Genomic DNA, 25,948 nt, shown 5'->3' on the forward strand with positions numbered 1-25,948 from the left:
TAAAAGATACTAATTTGAACATATATCTTGAAGCACCTGACAGATTATGTTGCAATGCTGTGGACTTGCAGATTCTGGGATTTGGTCTCACCATGAACTAGGCAGCATTTTCTGTCCTCTTCCGGTTATATCCATAAAAGAACACGAGGATATCGATTCTGATTTCTTTAGTAGCAGAACCACAGGGGACCTAACCTCTGGCGAGCAGCCAGGGCCTAGAAGCTGTGGCAGCCTGCACCTCCTGACTGTGCCTTCCTTGAGCTTCTACACAAACCCAACCATCGCTCCCATTCTCCTAGGTCTCGTCACTTCAATAAACTTCTGTTGCAGATTGACTAGATGCAGTAATTGTATTAGTTTGCTAGCACTGCCATAACAAAGTACCCCAGACTAGGTGGCTTAAAAAACAGAAATTTATTTTCTCCCAGTTCTGGAATCTAGAAGTCTGAGATCAAGGTGTCAGCTGATGGCTGACTTTTCCGTGTGTCTTCACAAGGTCTTCCCTCTGTGTATGTGTCCTAATCTCCTCTTCTTATAAGGACACAAGTCATATTTGCTTGCCCATATGACCTCATTTCACGTTAATTACCTCTTTAAAAATGTTATCTCCAAGTACAGTCACATTCTGAGGTACTGGAGATTAGGACTTCAACATATGAATTTTGGGAGGACACAATTCTGCCCATAACAGTAGTTTAAAAAAGTAGTAAATACACTAAGCTGATTTCTTTAATATGAAATACTTGTTTAACAAATTTTTCAAGATTTGATTGGATCTTTTTGCATTAAGGAATTTTGCTAAATTAAAGAAGATAATTTGGATAATAATTTTTACTTTAGAAAACTGCATTTTCAAACAAAAGTCTGGATACTATTTTGGAGTTGTGATTTAGTTGATAATTCTACCCATTCACTATTTATTATCAGACACGCTCTAACTAAAGACAGTACAAAGCCTTTTTAAGAACTTAGAATATTACAGAGGAATTTCAGTTATAATTACAGATTTGCTGGTTTTACTAGCACCAAACCTCATAGAAGTTTGTTAAATGCCTCATGAACCATAATAGAGAGAAGCGCAAAGTAGTATTTGAGAAGCAAACTTGTTCTTTACATATGGAGAAATCAGTGTTTTCTTTTTCTTATGAAAGAACTTCTCAGAAAGGAATTCATGTAAGATTGCTAAATGCCTTTCCTACTTAATTAGAAATAAAGTTTTATCTGAAATGGATTAAAAACGACTGTTTAATTAAACCAAAAACCTTTAAGAGGATCAATCCAATAAGATCAATTAACATTCTGTTCCATATTGAACATAGTTAGAAAGGCAATTCTTGTAATCCACTGGCATAACCTTTAAAATACACTTGGCCTTTACTACATATTTATATGACATTTCCTTAAAAATTCAAATAGGTAAACAGAAAAATTATATACTAAATTTAATGTTAGTACTCATTTTAAAACTAAAATTATTCAGAAAATGGAACAAATAAATCTTGACAACTGGTACTTCTGAATAACTTGAGAATTCTGCATCAAAATTATGTTCCATGGGTGAAAAAAGGAGAATTAAACCCGAGATTAAGGAAATGGAATGTTGAGCAAATGTAAGATGAATTTGTCCACACATTCCTTCTTAAAAACTGAAGAGTTTGTCAGAGTTTTTGAAATATTTGCTTTAAAATTCTGTCCCACAGCTTATGTAGACAGCAAAATTTTATTAATGTCAATAATAGTTTGAAAAGAAAGCTTGTAATTTCATATGAAATAGCCAAGAAAATTTCAAGAAACAGAAAAAAATATATTGAAGTGGCCTTTGATCACTGCTGCTTTGTGATATAGAGATTATTAATGGGATTTTTAAAGTATGCTCTACAGTTTAAGAAATGTAAATGATACTGTTTGCTGCCAAATATACACAGTTATGTTTCTCCCAACAAAAGCAAAATATTTTGAAATGCGCCCTAAGACAGCTGGGTGAGTGGTTGAGAAGATGCTTGAGTCAACTATGCTCAGGTGGGCTAAGCCACCCTCCAGAGGGGTCTGGCCTTGGGCATGCTCATTGGGGAAAGCCAGGCCACCAGACATGGTAGAGCTTCAGGACCCTCGGGTTTGAACTGCTCCTCAGTCCAAAGGTCATATTTTCATGTCTTGTAGCACATCAGCCTCAGCAGGTGTACCTATCAAGGAGTTGCCAGGAGTTTGCCCTCAGGTTCTTGGACATGATTTGCTTCTCTGATCCACTATTCCAGTGTAGAAGGCTTCTCTGGAGACATAACTCCTATATTTTCTTTACTATCTGCATGTGCACTGCTTTTTCCCTTCCTATTTTGGTGATTAATTTCAAGTTGATTATTTCCTGACCAAAAAAAAAACTTTGCATATGAAAAATCCACTCACTTGATCAATAAGAGTTAGTAACTTGTTTTCTGTATCTTTTCCATACTTTCTTAAAAAATTTTTCTCTTCTGTCTTATTTAAAAATTGAACTAAAGCAACCTATAAGGTACATATAATTCAAAAATATTAAAATATTAACATGTAACACCTAGGAAAATAAAGTTTGGGAAAAAATTCAAAGACTCTAGTGCGAATTCTGGTACACCTCCTATGAGTCACCAGTTAACTAAAGACAGTTGTGCTCTCTGAGGGGCAGACTAACTTAGTGATCTGGACTCTGAATTGTACTGAGAATATATTTTAACATGGTAGTCAGACAAAAGGTGTCTGTTCTCTTAACCCCCACAACCATCTTTCTGACACAAGAACAAAGGCTCCCTTTCTCCCTGCATGGTCCTCTATAGAGGGGAAGCTCTTCAGGGAGGGAAGAGGGGGCACTGGCTGACTTGTAGCCAATCTCAACTCAGCAGAATGCAGGGCAGAATTCTGAACCCACTGGAAAGACCCCGGGCTGTGCTGTTGCACACAAAAGCTGTGTGAAGCTACTGCATGAAACTAGAAGACCGGAAATTTGATAGATAATTAAAAAGGCTTCAGTATTTAAATTTACTCATTTTTAAAGAGTAATTTGTTATGTATTTTCTAAATAGTTTAATCAATTTTACTAAAATTAGAAGAGCCGCACATCGCAGGTGCATAATTACACTTGCCATTAAATACAAACACAGATGCACGCAACAAAATCAGGTGCAATCATTTCATTTAGAAAAGAATGGCACTTGTTTCTCATTTCTCATTTCTGATTCCAAAATAATTAAACTAAGCTTTGGTTTTTCTGAAAGACTAAGGGTTATGTTGTTGGCAGTTTGTAAAAAATTTTCCATGTTTTAGTGGGACTTAGTGATCAGGTAATGAAAAGAAACTTCATCAGACCATAGGCTGGGCCTCTTTTATATAGTCATAATAATCATCACCACGTCATAATCAACTCTACATGGCAGACATTGCAAAGAGCAAACGTGCCTTCAGCCCATCTAGAATGGCCCTTGCCATGATTCTGTCTACTGTATCCACGTGGGGAAAGCGGCAAGGGGGGTGCCCAATCATTACGTATGTGCGGGGCAGTGTGGTGACAACTTTCATGGACGTCCTCTCATGTCAGCTCCACACTAATCCCTTGAGGTAAAGTTGGCCTCATTTTGAAGATGAGGAGCCCTGGGGAGGTGAATTCATTTGCTCTGCTATTAAAGATACTAAGAAGCAGAGCTAGAATTCAAACCACAGTATTGGAATCTATTCTGGTATTTCATCTCCTCACCAGTCAATAAATCCTCAGAAAACAAAGCCTTCCCTAGCCTCAGCCAGACTGGATAATCAAATCCCACTGTTAAGTCCTGTAGGCCTAAGTGAGTGACTCCTCTAAGTACTCGAGTTTTTGGAAGACAGACATTATGGTGATTTATTTTTTACTTTTCTGTGACATTGATTTTTATCATAGACTTTAAGACCATACTAATGTTTCTTAAATTGGGCTTATGAAATTAGAATGGATTTCTCAAACCAATATGACTTTAGGAATGATTAAACTGAATCCCACATCAGAATTCTCACTAATATTAGCTCTAAGTAAAATAATTCGTTTGAGCAGCTGTGTAAGTAAAGCTTTTTATTCTGGACTCGATGCAACCTCAGGTGCATGAGGGAGCAAAGTTCACCCTCATGTTGATATGACAACTAAATCTCAGCACAGATCCTGCTGATTCATTCAGCTTTCTCATGCTAGGATCACAATCGCATTTCCCTTCTTGCCAGCTCTTGTTATAGAAACTTTTCAGTTTTAATATTAAATGGTATGTTTTTAACTTTTCTTAGCCAGAGGATTAAGAAATAAAACCAGTTACATTTTTTAAATGATGATGATTCCTTAAAATTAGATTCATTTAATTCATAATAAATATTTATGCGAATACTTCTTGAAATGGGGTCATTCACTGGTGCAACTATTCCATTAAACATCCTATATTTCATTTTACTATATGCTATCATTTCATTTAAAATTATATGCAGAGAGTAAATTGGGCAATGTACCTAAAGTTTCATTCAGACTCTTAGGACCTGAACTTCTTTCAGTTTCTCAGATGTGCCATGCTTTCTTTTATCTCCAGAACTACATATATTGTTCCTTCTGGAACATTCTTTTTACTCCACCTCCCTACTCCTAGTTGCAGGCACAACTAACTCCTCTTATACTCTAGTTTTCTGCTCAAATATCACTTTCCCAGGATGTCTTCCCTGATCCTCAGATCAGATCAGATCCCTACTTTATGTTCTAATAGAGTTTTCTATGTTCCTAGTATATTCATCATTTCCTGTTTATAGCTCTGTCTTTATGAGCTATAAACTTCTTAAGGCCAGGAATCTTGTCTTTCTCCTTCACCTCTGCATCCCCAGAGTCTGGACCTCGAATTCATTCAAGAAATATCTGCTGAGTGAGTGGGTGATACTGAGTAATATTGTAAAAATGTGCAAATTTTGTTTAAAAGTCTCATAGGATAGCATGATAAAAATTACTGAAATGAGAACCAGTGATCACTCTTTGTGCCATTCCCTCCTAAATAACCTGAGCTGAAAGTTCTGGATGATGATGTCACGTACCCAGGAGACTTGTCTCTCCTGGGGATGGCAACTGGGAACACAACATGTGGCTCTTGGGGTAGGTGTGTGGACATTCAGCACAATCGAACCTGCGCTTCTCACTGTGGAGGATCCCTCTGGGTTCTGTCTGGATCAGCTGGGATCTTAAGGCACAGCCATAGGCGCCACACTTTCCCTCTCTGGATACCAGTGTGGGTATCCACAAGAAGAACAGGCATTTTTATTTCCACTTGTGGGGTGATATTCCATCTACTTTAAAAATTAGGAAACTGGGTTCCAGAAAAGGCGGGTCATCTGCCCAGGAGCTTACTATGTTAGTGGCGCAGCCAAACAAAAACTCTCCTTCTTTGTACTTTTTAGTGCTAACCTTTCCAGACACTTAATTTTAAGACATTTCTTTAGAGTCCAATACACATTATCACCTAGGCCAACAAATCTTAAACAGGGAGGGATTTTAAGGAGTTCTGCATTCAGCATTGATCTGGAGTGATTCTAAAAGCCACTAAAGACTTGAAGGATTCTAGCACAATGCAATTACAAAATTGTAAAACCTTAGTTCTGTGAGAGAACTTTTCTGATTTAGAGCTTCTCGAGAGCTAACAGTGTCTTCACTTCTATTAAACTGCATCTTTCTCTTTCTGATACTTAGTTTCTGCTTGTCAGTAAAAGACCCATGGCTTTGACAGAGAAGGTGACTGGCTTAGTCAAACTTATAAGACGCTTCTTTCCCTGGCTCCCCTAGCTGAACCCCCTCTCATTCAAAAATAGACCAAACCTGGCTTGATAAAGGAGGTATCTATGCTGCTTCTCTTTCCGTCCATCAGGCCACCTCAGGTTTGCAGTGTATCGCTGCATAGCTTGTGTCCCGCACAGGGTACCCAGCTGAGAGGACAAGGCGGGGCTGAAAAGCTTCCTGGGCTGTGCTCACCAAGTGCCCTAGCTTCACTGGTCCACTCAGAGGAAGGGACACCTATGCACACATGCACCTTGTGGGCATGCAGTGGCCCAAGCTCACTCTTGTTCTGGGGCTGTGATGTTCCCTGTTTCTCCCCACTGGGCTCCTGCTCTGTCCCCACATGCCAGCTCCCAGGGCCAGGACAGCTCTACTAAGCTTCTGTAGCACTCTTGAGCCTGGAACCAGTTCTGCTCCTAGAAATGGTTCTGCAGCTGAGGTGTTGCTCAGGATACATCCCTCCTGATGAATATTTCTCTCTTATTAGACTCAGACAAAATTGTCACCAATGGTGTTCTAGTCATTGCGCCCATTCTTTGTTAATACCCGGGTTAGTGTATGTGTGTGTGTGTGTACGTATTTATCGTTGTTCATAATTATTTGCCTGATCTTTAAGTTCTGTTATCATTCTTTACTTTCCTGCTCACCTGAACTTAGTCACTTTCTAGAGCTGAGCAAGGCTCTGCAACAATCCCCAGTCCCAAGCCCCCAGCCTCAGCCTTTCAGCCATTTGGCACCTCTCTCTCTGCCCTATGTTTTGAAATAGCACTGATGACAGAAGCACATTACAAATCAAAGGGCTTTGTTTTCTCTAAGTCATGTCTCAAGACTGGTCTAAAGCTGGGAGACTATCTCTTCCTTGAGGTTCTTATTTCAAAATCAACTAAAATAAAAATGCTTTTGGTTGCCGTGAGCAAACTAAATATCCTCACGGGCCTGCGGGTAACGTATCAAGTGACAGTTTTAGATCAGAAAGGTAAGAGGAAGTGGGAGACTGTGGTGAATGAGAGGGCATACGCCCCACTTAGGCCATTCAAATTAAAACTGAAACAGCACCAGTGCCATATTATAAAAACTGGGCCGTCTGAATCCAGCCCATTGCTATTGGTCTGCAACTTCTGTTGAAACATTCTTTGCAAAACTAGCTAATTTTGTTCAATCGTTGTCATTAAGTGTTGGCTTTCTCACCCAGTTCCTGTCAATTGCACTTCATTGGCAAATATCTCCTTTTGAGTGAGGTCCAGAGGAGCACTGCTGTAATTATCACCATCACCATTCTTATTGTCTTACCTATGTAATGAGGGTTTACTATGAACAAGGCATTTTGCTGAATGTTACACCCGCATTACATAATTTAAAGCTTAGAAAAACCCTACAAATTAGTAAGTATTATTATTCCTATTTTGTACATTCTGTACTCTCTGGCTTCAAGGCATTTAAAGAACTTGCTGGATGACCTCCTTTTGGCCTCAAGAGACTGCTGTATCTGTCAGATGAATCTACATGACAGTGACATCATGCTCCTGTGCCTCGTTTTGTAATGTAAATTAGGACCCACTACCTGTTTTTTCCATTTCCAAAACCTTCCACTCAAAAGAGAAGCCTCACTTTTGCTCCCACTCTTTGGCCAAGGTAAGTCCTAAGGCAGAGTGAAGTCAGTTGGTGAGAAGGTTTATCCGCTTCCAGAAAGGAGAACTGCAGGGCGTAGCAGCAGCGAATGTCGTGGACAATAATCTAATCTTCTATGTTTGATCTCTTCAATAGGTGTCATGTGTCATATGATTATGGGCTAGATTCAGTACTTGGTAGTCTAAAATTCTGTAATTAAATCCCCCTGTAAAAACCAAACTCTGTAACTCAACATACTGAGGTATGGATGTGTTACATCCTTGCCTCATTAATATTCTAATATCATAACAGGTATGAGGCTTCAATGATTGAAACTTGAAGGTCTTGGATAGAGGTGTCTCCTAATTAGCATTGATTGGCCAGTTTAATGCTATTGCTCATTTCCCCATGTTCTTTGTAATTCTACATGCATTGTGTAAAGTGGTAGAAAAATAATAAATCTGATTTATTTGACTTTTACTAGAAAATAACTGTTGCTTCTAATCTATTTTGGACATATTAAAAAGTAGGTAAACTTTTCAAAATTATAAAGGAAATAGTAAGAAATAAGATATATTTGTCTAATATGTTTTGCAATTATTTGATCCATTAAAAAACCCACCTCGGAAATGAATATATTTATGCTCTATATAAACAGATTTTAGTATATTAAAAAAAATACTGGAAGAATAAAACTTCCTAAAGAGATTCTATACTTTCTATATTTAAACCTGATTAGCATTTTAATTCATGATATTATTTATAGATAGACTTTTTTAAGTGTTGTATTTTCCAGTAGCATTTTTTCCCCAAAACCTGAACTATAGGCAGAATAATGTTATTCTATCACTATGTTCTCAAAGACCTCCAGGACCAAACAAACAAAAACAACCCCATAAGTCTATCAGCGGATAGACTTTTCTAAAACCTAAGGTCTTTTACACCATGAATTTTGCTTAAATATTTGGCATCCTCTGCTTCTTGTTGGTTACTATGGCCCAGGAGATGGAAAAAAGGTGTCCATTAATATGAATAGTGAGCTCAAGAAACAGCAAAGCGTGTTGGGATTCCCTTCTCCACCTCATGCTCTTGGAGTAGCTCTCTTCCTGAGGCAGGTCGGGGCCAGCTTGTCTCCCAATTTCATACCTGAGGGCAGAGTGGTGGCTGCGAGAAGGTGGCTGGGAGTTTTTGGTTTCTCCTTCAGCTCTCCACAAAGTCTCTCTAAATAGTCACTTTGTCGTAAATGATGGTGTGCTTGCTCTACAAGTATAGCTTAAAGGAATGTCTCCTACCTCTGCTTCTACCTTTCATGTGACAATTCCAATAAGATCCCTCCCTTAAACCCACTCTACAAGGAAGTTCTAGGCTCTTCCTTGAAGAACTCAGCCATGGTGAGGGAATGGGTGACATGTTGGCGGCTCCTATTACAAACACCTAGTTAGACTGGGGTAGCTCCCCAAAGGGAATGACTTTCCAGAAGAAGGAAAGTTGGACTAATAAAACAATGAACAATCTCACAAGGTGCAGCAGTCTGAGGGGAGGGGTGGAGGGGGGGGGACGCGGCACTGGGGGGGTTCTCCAGCATTTTTCAGATAGTTAAGTAGAACTATTGAGGAGAAATCCAGGCGTCCAGGCAGCTTTTGGAATATATGAAATAACCTGATTTGAAGATAGGGACACAAAGTAGCCTGTGTTTCCTCCTTTACCTTTGTCTTTTGATTAAATGTACTACAGCCATAAGATTTGGGGTCAAAATTAGCTCCAGTACCACTAATCTCTAGAGTTTCTGTCTCAACGTTGAGGAAGAGGCAGGGGAGAGAGCTCACATGGGGCACTTACCCCGCCATTCCAGGCACCTTGCAGAATCTTTTATATACGTGATCGAATTCAATCTTCCAGTAGCCCTGTGGAGCGGGCATTAACTACATTTCCCAGATGAAGAAACGGATGCTCAAGAGGAAAATACCATTCCCAATGTCACAGTTAGTAGGTAAGGGGATCAAGACTAGAGTTCAGGTCCTAAACACTGTATGTATGTCTTCTTATAATACGAATTCACTGAGCCACAAAACTTTAAGGATCTTAAATGCCATCTAGTGGCAAGCTCTGCAAACTGTAGGCACAATATCCTGAGTCACTCAGGGGCATTCCTGGCAACTTCAATCAATTCTCATGATGGAAAATATTATACTGAATTCCTATATATTCAGAGAGACTGACTTCCAGAGTGTATCACCTGGTTCTATGTGTGGATCCCAAAGGATTCACCTTATCCCCAGAAATCCACTAAGCACAGAAGAGCCAGAATGAAGAACAGCTTCTTTTTCCCAGAACAAAATAGAGATTAATAATATTGAAGTGGAGGTCAATTTAAGCATGTTTGCGTGGGAGTTAATAAACTGTTGTCTTTCCAATGCCTATTCATCTGGAATATAGGCAAACTGCAAAACAATTACAGATGAGCAATCTACTAAAACCACGATCTATTGACTAAATCACCACTATATCAGCATCATAACGTAGTTCAATTAGAGATACCAGGGGAAAGAAAGCAAATGAGATGGAGAGAAAATAGGGTTGCTGGATTCAGCAAAATAAAATATGGGATACCCAGTTAAATTTGAATTTTCAAACAAACAACATTATTTTTGTGTGTGTAAGTATGTCCCCCACAATATTTGGGACACCCTTATACTAAAAACTTATTCACCATTTATCCAAAATTCTTAACTAAGCATTCTGTATTTTTATCTGCAAACTCAAATGAAAGAAAATGCTGTATATAGTTTCACTGGTTACTGGGTTATTCTGATTAATACAACAATAGTAGCTAACGTTTTTATAGTAGTTAATTTTTAAGCCCTTTACTTATGTTAATTCATTTAGTCCTTCACACAACCCTATAAGATAGATACTGTTATTCCTACTTAGAAAATGAGAATATTGAGACACTAGCAGGTGGATTTGCTTGTCCATAGTCACACAGCTGGTGAGTGGCAGAGAAGGAGTTTGAACCCAGACAGTTTTGCTATACAGTCTACGATCCTTACAGTTATGAAATACTGTTTCTTATCAAATATATCATTTAAATTTAAAACTACTCTATAAACTGCAGATATATTGACAATTTTTAAAAATATTGTTCAACAGACTTTCAACATGCATCAAGCACCTGCTTTAAATAAGTCCTCTTCAACAGTAAACTTAATACTCCATCTTTACTGAACATATTTGCTCTCTTCAAACGGTACTTCAGAAATTGGTAGTGTCTCATATTCATTGTTAAGAATACCTGTTATTGTGCTACACATATCAAAGGACTAATTAACAAAAATCCTTGACTATTTAAATTCCATAATTCCATATACTAGAGCTTTATGCTACATATACATACATATACGGTTCATAGCTAGAGAATACTGGAGAGGCAGAACCCAATCCAGATCCTCTCTCTCAGATTTTAAACCTAGTTTTATGTGTGTATCTTTGATACACCTTATTTCCTACAGAGTCAGGATTGTTGTATTCACTCATTTAATAAAAGTCAGATCAATATAAGCCTGAAGTTTTGAATTCTGCATACTGGTACCATGACTTTTGCTTAATTTGAAGTATCCTGATACTCTACTTCTAAACTGCAATTGGATTCATACTCAGATCACTTTCAGTTCAATTTTTCTAAACAAGTCTCACTAAAATCATTGCCTCTAAATGAATATGTTTCTCAGTCAAGCCATAAATTACTAATTCCTTTTCTCTCATACTTTACCTTGTGCAAGAATCCCAGGATGTATATCCCAAAACGCACATTTCCATGCCCAATCCAGACCTAATAACATCAGAATCTCTGGGGATGGGATTTAGGATCTGCATTTTCAGCTAGCCCATGCCAGCCAGCCGATCCTGATGCAAAAGGTCCCCAAACTACACTTGTAGAAAACGACTTTGACACCAACATGCAAGAAGGGACGAGCAGCAGGTGGTGTGCTTTTTCCCACTGAGGGCTTTAAAGCCGCTTTATTTTTAGAATTTTCCCTATTTCCCATTTCAGAGCTTTGAGGCAGCTGTAGAAACATACATATATATATAGTGTTACATTCTTAGATCCATTATCTTGCAGATACAGCTCCTCCCACGTCATGAGGCATATGCCTAACAGGACAGATGGGTCCTGTGGTACTCATGAAGGGCCATCAAATCCTACAGCTTTGGGGATTAAAATTCCACAGTGCTTCTCATGAAAGAAAAAAAGGCTGAGCCTCAAATGGTTGGTAGGATGGAGAGGGGAGAAAGGCAACTCAGAGCTGAACTGGAATAATAGTTATTCAATTACCCTTGCTTTTATTTCATTCACTTACTTTAAGCCTCTTAACCATATTTGGTTTTGCTAATTATGTTGCATCTAAAATGGTAATAATAACCATATACAATTCTGCAATAATACAATTTTGAATGCAATCTATAAATTTTTATTCTATTTTTAAATTTTAAAACCACAGAACAAGACATTATATAAATAGATACTATTTAATAATGACTATAGGTAAACATCTCTCGGTTTTTCTCTTTCTTCTATTGGGTAAATTGAACAAAATACTTTTTATCCATTTTTAGCAGCATCAAGAAAATAGTGCAAATGGGCACATGAATCTATTCCATTGAATATATATGCACACACATACCCCTGCCTCCTTTAAAGTTTTCTCTGTTAAAAGCTCCCGAGCACATAGAAGAGAAAATGTATAGGACAAGAGAAACCATATTATTCAAAGAGACTGTAGTCTGACTTCTTAAATGAGGAAAACCTGCAAGGAACGTATTTGTAAAATAATGATGCTTTCATCGTTACGAGTTTCCGTTGCTCAACAGAGGTGAATGCTACAAAATGTCTATTGCTTATGTTTAGTGTCCCACTTTACTGTAAAACAGTGAATATCCTAATATGAATCCTACATTAAAATTTAATGCATGTCAGTTACAAAAACCTCTCTCATTAGAATGAAGAGAGAGAACTTCACACTGTGAACAGAGAGAAGGCAAAGACGAAGTGTATAAACATTTGCAGGTGGATGAACTTTACATTTTATATATTTAAAGATAAGTTTCAAGGATGATCCTCTATCATTTTAAGCAGCAGGGAAACAGAGTTTTAAAGAAAATTATCAAATGCATTTTTCAACAAATGGCAGAGAAATTTTTTACCACTTGAATAACAAATAAATATGCGTGTACTGTTGTAAACTTCTCTAGCTCAGCCCTTTAGCTCATAGGAACTGTTTCCTGACAGGCAAAACTGTTCATATGTTACTTTCCTTACTTAGAGTGGTGAATGTATAGAGCCCATTTTATTCATGACATGGCCTGACTATTCTTCAGGTACATCTGGACTAACTTTAGCTTACGTGCAACATTCTGGAGATGAAATGAAAATAATGCTTGAATCCATTTAGGCAATTTTAAATGCTTGGCTTGTACAGATATGGACACAGAATTGATGAAATTGTTTGTGATACTGAGTATGTCTATCACAGAAGTGGAAGAATGCAGTGAATTGGAAAAACATATTTCCAAATACATGTATTTTGCATATATTTTGCTGTACTGAAAAAAAATCATGAAAAAAATTGATTGGAAAAAAAGGCTGGTAAGGTTAGACTTCATTCTACATAATGTCAAATGTAAACAGCCATGAAAAAATGGCGCTCAATGGAAAATAGAGAAACTGGATTTTTGGGTCAAGTTATGTCACTTATAGGATTAAGTCATATAACCTCTGTAAATCATTTTTTCATGTCTTGAGACAGAATATACAAATAATTATATGTACCCATATTATTATAAAGATACAGTGAAAATTATTAGAAAAGCCCTTTGAAAACAACAAAGTGCTACAGAAATGCAATTTAATTAGTACACATAGTACAGAATATTCTAAAGTAGTTCCTGGGGATGTTAAGGCAGTTATTTTTAAAAAGCACTCTGTGATCAAATAAGTTTGAAAATCACCAAATAAAACTAATCTCTTTCCTATAGGATTCTTAAGAATCCTATGTTAATATGCATCTGAATCAGTAAAAACAGAGAAGAGGATATAGACTTTACTAGATATATTTCAGCACAGAATCATTTTTTGTTGTTGTTGAGAACCTTATGGAAGCAGTGTTTTTCAGGGTACATTTTGGAAAATGCTGATACAATGTGTCATTTGGTAGGAAGTGGAACCTAATTTGCTTTAGAGTGCTGCATTTTTAGGATGAAAGGGTGATAATGTTATCCTAATTTTATCAGTTCACAATCAGACTGAGGAAGAGAGGGCCTTTTGGAAACTCTGAGTCTGTATTCAGGAGGACTGAACTCTGGTCGTAGAACTATCTGAAGAAAAAGAGCATCTGGAAAAATGGAAATTGTGAGTGCCAGGACCAGGAACCGAGAGAGCTAAGATTGAAGTCAGCTACGGCAGCAAGCTGGACCCAGGTGTACTGAGAAGCCAGCAGTCAAGGGGGCAGCTCGTGGCCCTTCGAGAGCCGGGGCCAGGCTGAAACCTCCACAGAGAGGAAAGTGGGCTGACGATATATAGGCAATTAACCGTTAGAGGGCGGGCTGGAGCTGGAACGCAAAGCCAAAGAGTAGATACACCAAATGACAAGGACCCAGGAAAGCTCAGGTGACAAGAAGGAGTGAGAGGAGGGCAGTCAGACACACCAGGAGTCGAAGGAAGTAGAGGGCAGGTCAAAGGGAGGGAGCAGCATCTGGAGAGTTTGACAGACCCTGGGCAAGGAGGCTAAGGGATGAGGTAAGGAGTCAAAACTCTGGTGGGCCTTGATGCTGACGTCACACCCTGTCCTAAACAAGGAAACTGATATCTATTTTTCTCTGAGATATACACTAAGTCCAGACGTGATTAATGGTAAACTATAGGCAGACATGTCCTTAGGCACATCCTAAAGGATCTCAGAGAAGATTTTAACCAAAGGTGAATACAGAAACGGGCATGGAAGATGGACCTACACTTTCCAGCAGACACACTACGCCAGTGAACTACAATTGCAGCATAAAACAAAGACACTGGAGATTTAAAAGTCACTTCACTGAGGCAGGTTTTCCCCACAGAAATTCTAATTGAATAGTGACAGAGAAAATGAATGTGATATTTGCTATAAATAAACTTTTATATTGACATTAGCTAGCAAATAAATACTTCACAAATGAGGGATATTAATCATGAATGTAAATGAAAATCAAATGACCTACTCATCATAGCATCATTGGCTTTGAAGAAAAATGCAAAGGTCTCTAGGATCAACCAAAGCAACTAGACCAAGTGAACTGAACTACGACCAAGAGTGTTGGACAGACTATCAGTCTCTAAACTGTGGTGTGTGCACAATAGATACGCCATCGAGTTGTAGGAAGAAAAAATTAGAATTTCCATCCTATTTCCTATTTGTTTTATCTTAAACCAAAAAACAGAAATTACATTTTCTAAATATTTAATGTGTGTGTGTGTATTCAATGTTCAGCGGCACTGTGAGGGGTAGACAATTTTTGCAATGTGGAACCACAAATTTAAAGGGCGAGCAAATCCACCAAAGTACTAGGAGCTCTCCTTCGAGACAAGGTGAGTGGCCAGAGCAATGCTGGTCAGCACTGGGGCTTTCTAATCCAACGAATATCCCGAGAAAGGGAGGCACCTCACTCGCTAAATGGTCTGTAAAATATTGTGGTGAAATTTGTCACATGAGCTTCCTGGCGTGTGGCGAGGAAGTCCCCTTCCACCGCTGACTCCAGCCTCATCGTGGCCTCATTATAAAACAGACATAACTTAGACACTGAGAGCGCTGCTTTAAAGACAAAACGACACCACCCATTAAAGTTGATTCCCACTTTCCTGGAAAGCTTTTACAAATGCTCATCTTATTTGAAATAGTATTCTCAAATTCTAAATCTTACTCATTGGCATATTTTCAGCTCCTATTTTTAGAGAAGAACCGTTGCCATTCTGATATGTATTTCATTAATACAAAGATAACTAATATGTCACAAATTAAAATTCATTTGTACACAAAGAATCAGAAGTTATTTAATCCTCATTATCATAAAAACATGAAAGGGCCTGCTGTGCACATACAATTCTCATAAGTGCTGCTGTTCAGTTTTGAATGGTTTCAAATACTGTTTCTACACAAAAGCATCCAACTTCCCACATTTCTGTTTATTGCTTTTGGAATGTTGAATCATGACAATGAGGGCAGCAGTAATCACACACCCAGGCAGACACGCTGCTGAATACATCTTTCAGTTCCTTGCACCCGGCATTGTGTTTTATTATAACAGGTGTCTCAAAATATTTATTTGAATTTTAAAAATCATGAAGCCGTTTAAAATAACCTCCAAATCACAAAGTCTCCATCAAATTCTCATGTACCGTTGAGGCCTGCCTTTCCAAAACTGCACCCTGCACTTAATCTAATCTACTCCTACCTACAGCCACCAGAAGCTACTGCTTTGCGTATTTTTCATGATTTCGTATACATAAATGCTAGTGTAACAGTGCTTTATAACGGCTTAATATGTCTCATTGCTTTGTCTTAGGGAATTCTTTTTTTTAAAGCTGTCTATAGAGAGATATAATACACTAACCTAAAGAAATGACTCAAAATTAAAACGAGTGGAAAGGTAGGGGCAATATTTTGGGTATTAAGTAGATTTCCTGTGCATAACGTAAAAGTTACCTTTTTTAAAGGTTAATTTTAAGTTTAGATGGCTATATCTGTAACACTAATTAAATTACATGATGTCTTTTTGTTAACTTCACCAGAAATTAGCTTGTGGTCCTGATAATTTTCTAATTACTTTGGATTTGGCCAGTCATCATTTAGATACTAGAATCTTAGTGGTGTGAGAGTTTTTACAAGGCGAAGGTTGCCTGGAAGGTTATCTTTTTTGTAATATCCACATTTTAGATGAAAAAGAGAAAAAATTGAGTCCTAGAACATTGGTGTGATTTGTCAGCCCTGAAAACCAGATTTTTGGACTTCAATTTATGTGCTCAGTACAATACTAACTGCACTTTCCTTTGCCCTCTAAGTACTTTCTGTATAAATATCCTACTCAGTTTTGTTTTGCTCCTTAAAAGTTTTTTCTAATTGGATAGTGAAGATTCCCTTTGATAGGGTAAAATTATAAAAAATTCAAAGATGGGGCCAGTCCAGTGGCATAGCGGTTAAGTTCGCACGTTCCGCAATGGCGGCCCAGGGTTCACAGGTTCAGATCCTGGGCTCGGACTTACACACTGCTCATCAAGCCATGCTGTGGCAGCATCCCACATACAAAATAGAGGAAGATTGGTACAGATGTTAGCTCAGGGACAATCTTCCTTACCAAAAAAAAAAAAAAAAAAAATTTAAAGATGATTTATAGTCCAAGTAAAGTATGGACATCCTTTGATTCATTTCATACACTCAAAAAATATATGAAAATTATGAAAGATGGAAGCTGTTTCACAATTATACATAAATTAAATTTCACTACTTGATCTGTTTTAGATCTGCCTTATAACCGAAACCTTCATGCAGGCATACTGTTTACTAAAAATGAAATTTTGGAATAGTAAATTGGAAATCATAATATTTCTCCATATTGTCAAATGTTTTCCAGTGGCCTAGAGGTCCGTTGATCCTTGAAAATCCTTCCTTTAGCTTTTCTGTAAATAAATTGTCCAGAGGATAAGAGAAGTTAATGGCTTTAAAGAAGTTTTGAATTTTATAGCTAGAATACTCCCTTTTAAAAATCTAAAATGGAATAAATTAAATAAGGTTTATTTAATTTGAAAACTTGAATTCAATTTCTTTCTTACATATTTCTATAAAATTAGTATTGAAATGAAGCTATGTAGGGTCAGCTGCAATTTTGACGAAGGTCAATACTAAAATGTGCAGTCTAACAATTCTATTAATTCTATTAATTTGGTTGAAATACTATGCAGACTACCTTAAATTAGCAAATGTCTCATGAAATAGACCAAAGGTCATTTCCTAGGTGACACTATGACATTTTCCTTCCTATTAGTCATTTATACTATGCTACCCTTTATGAAATCTGAAAACTTTTTAGTAAATTCGATTATGGATGGTGAATTATCCATATTTACCACCAATAAGGTGGTCACCACCAATAAGGCAATGAATACATACACAATGTATTCACTGTAAGAGAATTCATGATGTCTTGTTTAAAAAAGTTTTTAATCAATCCAAGTTAATTCTCAGAGTGCTCCTTGTTTCGTTGCATCTACTATACCAAAATATTTATTCACAATTTATAAGATTATCATCAGTAATGCTCTTACCTCTGATAGAATGTCATTAAACATCTCAATTTCATGCTGAGTTTTAATCAGTTTGTATAATCTGAGCATAAATAAAAACAGAATTTACTCAATCTGTTGAAAAGCCACTGAAAATGGACATAAAAGCATATAAGCAGTCTAGTAAGAATATGATTTCAGTAGAGAACACTGCCAAATTATATAATGTTCATTTTAAGTTACTAATAATATTATTACTACTCCCAGGTAAAGAATCTGAAAAATATGATGCTACCTAGGTAAAAAATTTAGTAGTTTTTGGTTGCCAATGTCAATTCACATAATTTATCAACACTGCTCATAGTCTGCAACCCATCTAATAATAAATGACTACATTTCACAGTTTTATTGGAAATTCCCTTTTGGAAGAAGCAGAGAATATGGATGCATATCTTCATCCTTGGTTATAATTGGTGGTGTCAGATTATGCTCTCCTGAGTTACACAAGCCACTAGAAGGAGAAAGAAGGGAGCTACCCCTTGCTGGGACCTACTATGTGCTTCCCCTGTCCTGTCATTTGGCTTATTTAATCCACCTTAAAATCCAATAAATTTCTGAGTCCTTTGTTTAGACACTAACCACAGAAGATAATAGTCTAATCCTAAAAGATCTCAGTAAGTTAAATGTCACTTTATTTTTATAACAGGGATTAAAATCTAGTCCATCCATGTGTTAGGAATGTACAACTAGGAGTCAGGAATTATTGGCTTATGATCTTTCAACTTAGGTGTGGGTAAGATTTTTCTGAAAGGCAGAAACTGAAATTTAACCTTAGGAGGCTTGGTAAACGCATTGGTAGGGCTTCTTGCTCAAAGTTCTAGAAAACGTCAAGCCCATCAAAGTGATGGAATGACACTTTTTCAGAGGTCTGAGAAATGCCTCTCATTTAAGACTGCCAGTGGACTTAACATATTTTCACCATGTTTGTATGGGAATAACATAATGATTTCATGATGAATAGTAGCTCAAGGAAGCTAATCAGTTGGGTAATATCACATCTGAATAACAACACAAGAAAATTTGCCTGGGAAGCTTCTGAGATTTTGACCTTGGAGAAGAGATTGGAAGACATATTAGAGTAATAATAAGAATAAAATTTTAAAGTGATATTTGAATACAAAAGAATTTCTTAAAAGAATACATAAGAACTCTTTAAAATATATCACAATTAGGTAAAAGGGCTTTTCTGGCTTTCATTTACAACAATTTTATTTCCAGATATTATCTGGTTAGGTTTTAGAAAAATCTATTAAACTGAAATATAACTCTCGTTATTAGAGGGTTACTTGCATAGCATAAGAGAAATTTCTTAAAAAATCAGTTATCAGGAGATTGACAATGAAGGAGGGAATTTAAATAGACATAGTTTCTCTTCTGAAGAGCTATTTCTCAGAATTGATGCATCTTAGTTAAAAACACAACTATAATTTACAATTCAGAAGCCTCAAATTGGGATAAAAATTGACCCTATATCAACAATTCAAAAACAAAATCACCCTATACATTATCTATAAAAATATTAATCTTATCTTCAACAAAAACACTAACAAGAATAACAACATGCAGTTGAACAGATTATATTCTCTTGAGGAGAAAACACTAAAAATAGTCACAATTCTGGAGCATTTTCTTGCATGATGTCAAAAAGAAAAAATAAATATAAGTAAATGTGTCAATTTACCTTGCCTTGGAGATTCTAAATATGTTTTGACACAACAAAAAATAGACATATACTGGAAGAACTGGTCTTGAATTGACAGAAAATCTGTCACCAGCAGAATGAATCAATTTCAGCATGCAAGTGACTTTAACAAGACAATTGAAAAGCCATTTTAAAAAAAGTGATGGATGGAGGTTTGCACTGAAATTTATATGCTGATTCATGTAAAAAATATTTGCTTTATTTTTATCTTTCTAAAGAAATTTGCCATTGCCAATCCCTTTGTGTGGATGTTTCTAGAGTCTACTAGTCTGTCTGAGTTACCTACGGGTGTAAAATATTTTGTCTTTTTCCACATGGCATTATGACTCACAAACAATATTAGCTAAACCCAGTTCATCTGACATATGACTGGAATATTTCCAATTTAAAAATTATTATACAGCAACAAGGGCAAGTTTAATTTTACCATTCAAGTCTAACAAATGAAAAATTTTTCCACGATTTCTTCAAATTAAGAACTTGAAAACTTTGTAAAGGCTCTATATTATAAAAATTTAGTTTCTATATTATAAAGGCCAGATCTTTAATATGAGATTTTAGATTTTTTTTCAAATACTATTTTAAAATTTGAGGAGATTAGCAGTTGGTCTCTTAAATTGAGGATCAAAATTATATACTCTATAGGCCCAAATCAGTAACTTGAATTATATTTTGAACTATTCATTCATCCATTCATTCAACAAATATTGAACGCCTACCATGTGTCAGGTGTGGTGACAGGTATTTAGTTGGGTACTGGACAAGTTGAGAAAGTCAAAAAGACAGGGTCCCAGCCCTCCTGAAGCAAACAATCTAGCATGAAAACACAATTTCCAATATGGGGTGCTAATGCTACCATGACAGAATTACAGATGACACAGTTGTATACAGGAGCCAGATGTGGCGTGAGATGGGGCTGGTGGCAAAGCCTTCCCAGAGGACAGTGATCCAAACCGTAGCTGAAGGATTTAACCAAAAGAAGACTGGTCATGCCGTGGGCAGAGGTGCTCTTCCCATTCTTTTCCTCTAGGAAGAGGACATTTATAAAGGAATGGGAAGAGAGAGAGTGTTTGATTTGAGAAAATGAAGCAAATTTAGAAGAGTATGGTAAGAGATGAAATGGCGCCAAATCACGAAAAGACTTTTAGGCTATATTAAGGAATCTGCACTTTATTCCGAGGCTGGTAGGGAGCAATTGAAGGGTTTAAAGAAGGGAGTAAGAATATCATATTTGCATTTTAGAAAAAAAAAATCACACAGGTTACAATTTGGGCAAAAGACTTCTAGGGAGTGAGACCAGAAACAGGAATGCTGGTTAGGGGGCTTCTGCAAAAACCCATGTGGAAGACGGAGGTAGCCTAGATCATGGAACTGGTGGTGGAGACGGTGAGAAGTGAAATGATTTTAGAGCAGCTTTCTTCAGTAGTTGAGATAACCAGTACTTGCTCAATCAGTTAATGTGAGTGTGTGGAGTTGGTGGAAGTGAGGTTGGCAGGAAGATGACGGGCAGAGGAAGGGTAGCCTGGAGGACATTGGGAAGCACGAGCTAGGGGGATAGATGAAAACAAAGAAAGTATGGTGTCATGCAAACCAAATAAAGGGAATGGTTTATGGAAGTGATAATGTCTTAAGAGCGTGAACAGTGTGTTGTTCACTCATGAATCATCACTATTTATCATGCTATGTGATGCTTCATAGATGCATCACAAATCAAGGTATGTTAAATGAATGATTTAATTTAGTAAGTCCTGCTACATATAAGATGAGGACATCAGGCTGGGTTCTGGGATGATAAATATATTTTATATTTTATATATATATATATATATAAAACCTACCTTCAAAAAGTTCATAGAATAGTAAAAGGAGAAAGACATACAAATTATTCATAATGTGTGGTAGCCAATGAAAGAGCTCAATAAAGTGCTAGATCAGTAAGGATCCAGATAGAATTTCAGGGGAAAGTAAAGAAAAAAGTGAATATTTCTAACTTCGAGAACAGGGAAAATTAACGCCAAGCGAAGAAAAAACTAAGAGACTAATGGAAATTTCAGGTGACTTGGTGAGAACAGTTTCAGATGGGGCAATATGGTTTGAAGAGCAGTGACATTTGCTATTTTAATTGTTTTCATGATTCCCAGAAATACAATGAATTACCACAGTTTTGAAACTCTTGGATACAGCATAAAAATCAATAAGAGTAGAACTCATATCTTTCAAATAAAATGACCTCATTATGGAATCAAGCTGTCTTACTTTTCTTTGCCACAGAAGATTAACAAATTTGTGCCTACTTAACAGTACTCCACTGTTTTAAAAAGAAGATTGTTTTAACAAGCACTGACTGTAACCTTACTTCATTTGCAAATGATAAATAACTCTGCAGTATCTATGCTTTCCTTCTATAAGCAAGCTCTCACATGAGAATGCAATCAAATTCTCCATTGCTTAGCAACCACAGGTAAAGAGCTAATAAGTCAGGAGTCATGATTCTATGGGAACAGTCTGCAGGTCAGTGGCATGATTTCAAGGTGGTTTCAAGCCCTGCTGTTACACTTGCAAACCAATATTGACACAAGGCATTAGAATAGAGGACAGTTAAAATGCAAATGTTCTCATAATCGATCGAATTGACCTAAACATAGTGTGATCTGCTACAATCTACTGCACCAATCTGACAGTCACATCTATAAATCAATATCAGGGGAAAAATAGCACGGGGACATGGTTTCATAAGGAATTTTTGTTTTACCAATTTAGTTAAGCCAAAGAGGAAGGCACATTTAAATTAGTGTGAAGGTAATGCCTCTGATTTCCACCTAACCACCAGGAAATCTTCTAAGGAAGAGCAGCAGCTGGTGCTGAAACAGTTTTTGAAAATATTACCTGTAACCACTGTGACTGGTCGTTGTGGCCGGAGGTCCAGGCATTCACTTTGCCCTGCTTGTCCAGCCGAGCTTTCCGCGGCTCCCAAGTGAACATGTCCATATTGAGAGTTCTGAAGACGCTGGAGGCGGTGATCTGATAGTCTTGTATATGTCCTGATTTCATCCCCAGAGGCTCAGAACAGCCTGAAAGAAAATGAGAAGAGCTCCATGAGAAAAATAATTCATCACCCTGAAAGTTTTCTCTGTTCATTTTGGATAGGCAAGAGAAGATTAAGCATAATGCTATTCATTCCCCCAAAGAGAGAGCATCTAAATTCAAAAAAAGGCTATAATCAGAAATAAATCTGAAACAAAATCAAAAAACAAGATAGCCAATACAGGCTATTTTGTCTGAATATATTTTGGAAAAATTGAAAACAAGACAGACAATTCAAACTACTTTTCAGTGACAGATGATTTTGCAAAATGAAAACAATGCTGAAATGCTCTCTCCTGTCTCATTACTGATCGCCTCATGACTGTTCTCTGGTTTTCAACAGTTTCATTGTGTCTTTAAAAATGGAGCATTTTCTCACAAAGTATATTTGTTTTTCTTTTATTTGCTTCCATAATACTGCAAATGTAAATTTTCTCAGTACAAAGTCATTTTCACAAACTGCTCCAATGGTATATTCAAAACTGGACACCATTTTCTTTTCCAAGAAACGTCTGTCAATCTTTATCCCTGATTCTTATAGCATCAACTAGGCTTCTTCTGGAAGGTAGGAAGCTAATATTTATTCGATGTACACCATGTTCCAGGCATTGTGCAAATGTAGAATTTAAACTAATAGATAACAGAAGAAAATAAGATAATTCTAGCAAAAACCATTACTGGACAAGCTTTTTTTAATAAATTTTTATATTTTGATCATACTCAATAGCCTCTAGTATTGGATATTTTTGGAAGATTCTCAAATCGGCCACATATTTTTCCAGGTTTCACATAGTGTAAAATTTGGGTTTGTCTGTCATTGAAAGACTGTGTGCACGTGTGTACATACACACAATTTTCCAATCTTGAGTTGCAACTGTGACAAAATTCCATTCACAAAGCTTGTAATAGGAGGCGTAATTCTATTATCATATTAGCCAGTGGTTGAGTTTTCCATATGTAAAACTGTTACATTTTGGCCAAGGAACACACAAGGTAAGTTAAATCATCAAGAAAGCCAAGATAAAAGAGGAGACTTCGTCAATCAATGCCATCTCCTCACACTCTACTGGTCCCCCACTTACGGTGTGGCCTTGTACCCATTATTTAGCCACTTTGTGCCTCAGTTTTCTCATCTGTAAAATAGTGATAATAATAGAAACTATAATTAATTGCCTTCTGTCCTAGTCCATCTACATTACTTCTCCCTTCTTGAGGCTCCTCCATGTCTGCCTTCATCTCCACCTTCTAAGAAATGCCTATCCTATGCAAACATGACAAAAACTGACATGGAGGGTTAGCCAATTGTGTGTCTTAGCACAAGTCTTGTTGGGTTTTGGGGTAGGAGACCTATACCCTACGTCCTATGATAAAAATAGCTCTAAATCTTAAATGTAAATTCTGAAGAAGAAAAATTTCGTGACAAATCTCCAAGTTTCTAGAAAGTTCTACAGTCTTAAGGGCATACCATTTTTCTCCAGGCAGTTCTAAGGTAACATGTGTTGTCTGCATTATAGATTTCTGACTTGTTCTTCTATTACTACAACCACCACCCACCACGCCACCCTGCTACAGGAGTCTTTGTAAAATTTCCCTTGGCTTGCGGAAGAGATGCAAGGGAAAAAGAAAAGTAGTTGTTTTTTCCCTTTTGTGATGTAACATAGTATTGAAATATTGAATAGAAATGGAATGTCTTTACTTTGACCATTTCTACTTAGTCATAGAATTCATTCCATACTCACTCGGTTGTCCAGTACTTAGCCCAGAGGAAGTGTTGTATAATTTGTTCAAAGAATGAATGAATGACTATTCCTCCACTAAATATGGTCATGATCCATGTCATTCTAAACATCTTAAATCATATCTCTTTCAGAGAATTTAGGGGCTTTTCTTTTAAACCGTCTGGGAAAAGATTAACTGCTGATCTTCTAGGCAGGCTGTGAGATTCTGTAACAGTTTATTGACTACAATAAGGCAGCCTTGGGCTTTACAGTGTTGCACTGGATTGTGGGAAATAGTTTGGCACATTATATTACTGTTTATTTCCAAGTGTTACAGCTAACCTCTGCATTTGCCTCACCCCACAAATTTCCCTTCTCATCCATACGATCTCATACGTATAAATTAATTAACTCTTTTACCAGTGTGGACAGCCCTTGAATAAAATGAAGTATTAACAAGAAATTGTTTATTTCTCTAGTGAAGTGCCTTAGCTTTTAAAAGCATCCAGTGAGAGATAGTATTCTCTGCATGCAAGTTCAAAATCAATTTGTTGGGTTGGGAGATGAGATACAGCTCCTTTTCGAGAACATAAAATCTGTAAAGTGTCAGGTGTAACCTCTTGTCAAACTTGAAAGTAAAATATAGTCACACCCTAGGAGTGTAACTGTACGAGAGACTGACCCTCATGAATCAAAAGACTGAAAACCTGAGGAAGGTGATGTTAAGCAACTAAAAACCACGGGGCTTGCAGCAAACCTCATCATATTGTGGCTTCCTCTTGATTGCTTTGTGATGAATGACTTAGGGATGACACTGGCCTGTGGTGATATAGTGACATGCAATATAAACATCGTACAGCAATAACTCTGCTGAGATTTACTGGTAGTCAATAAGCCTGTTTGAATTACCAAAATAAGGAAAACATCCCTGTTAGGATAATTAATGCTACTAAAATTGTATGTTGGTTGCTTCATAAAATATACTCATATATAGCATGAAAACGTGATTCTTAAAATAGATTCATGTGTGTGGCCAAATGTCTCCAATTCCTTTAAATGTAATGGGTTCATCTAAAGTTTGGTTGTTTTTTAATAGTAACTAGTATTTGCTTAAAAATCATTCCTTTTCTCGGCATCATAAATAAACCTAAGAAGGGAAACAGATATCAAGTATGCATTTTAACCTATATACAACCTCTTGAAAGAATAAAAAGTTCTCAGTTGTCCCTTTGCAGGGATGTGTCCTCCTATTTTTAACTAAACGGTATTATTGTAAGTTTGATAAAAATCTTTTATACTTGGAGGTTATGTTAAAAAATAGGGCACACATGAATTTTTAGTTTTCTTCAAAACATAATTGTTTGAACAACATAACTTCAGGCTAGAGAGGCAATGGTAGTCTGTAAATGTTGATGCTAGAAATATAAGAAAAACCATCAAACATATAACAGTGAAATGCCTAGACAAGATTTTCTGGTTAGTTCAGAATCTAGCTATATTGAAACCAGACCACTGTGAGATCCACACATTAAGTCTTCATCTTTATATCTAGTACTGATGCTCCTGGAAGACAAGAATTATTTAACTCTGAGTCCTTTGACAGATTATCTTTGAGCTGGATAACCACTGTTTGTACAATCAGCAAGTTGCTAGATAAGAATGATCCAAGAATGAATTTA

General features: G+C 36.8%; 1 protein-coding gene across 2 annotated transcripts in view; it reads right to left on the reverse strand.

Annotated features, from left to right (window-relative positions):
- EDIL3 (EGF like repeats and discoidin domains 3) overlaps nt 1-25,948 on the reverse strand; it is a 372,749-nt gene that overhangs the window by 67,977 nt on the left and 278,824 nt on the right. For both annotated transcript variants that reach the window (XM_058526450.1, XM_058526363.1), the window contains one exon: nt 22,354-22,538. In XM_058526450.1, coding sequence (XP_058382433.1) covers nt 22,354-22,538 — 185 coding nt within the window. The remainder of the gene's footprint in view (nt 1-22,353; nt 22,539-25,948) is intronic.

This window comes from Diceros bicornis, chromosome 1, assembly GCF_020826845.1.
Source record: "Diceros bicornis minor isolate mBicDic1 chromosome 1, mDicBic1.mat.cur, whole genome shotgun sequence".
Classification (NCBI taxonomy): Eukaryota; Metazoa; Chordata; class Mammalia; order Perissodactyla; family Rhinocerotidae; genus Diceros; species Diceros bicornis.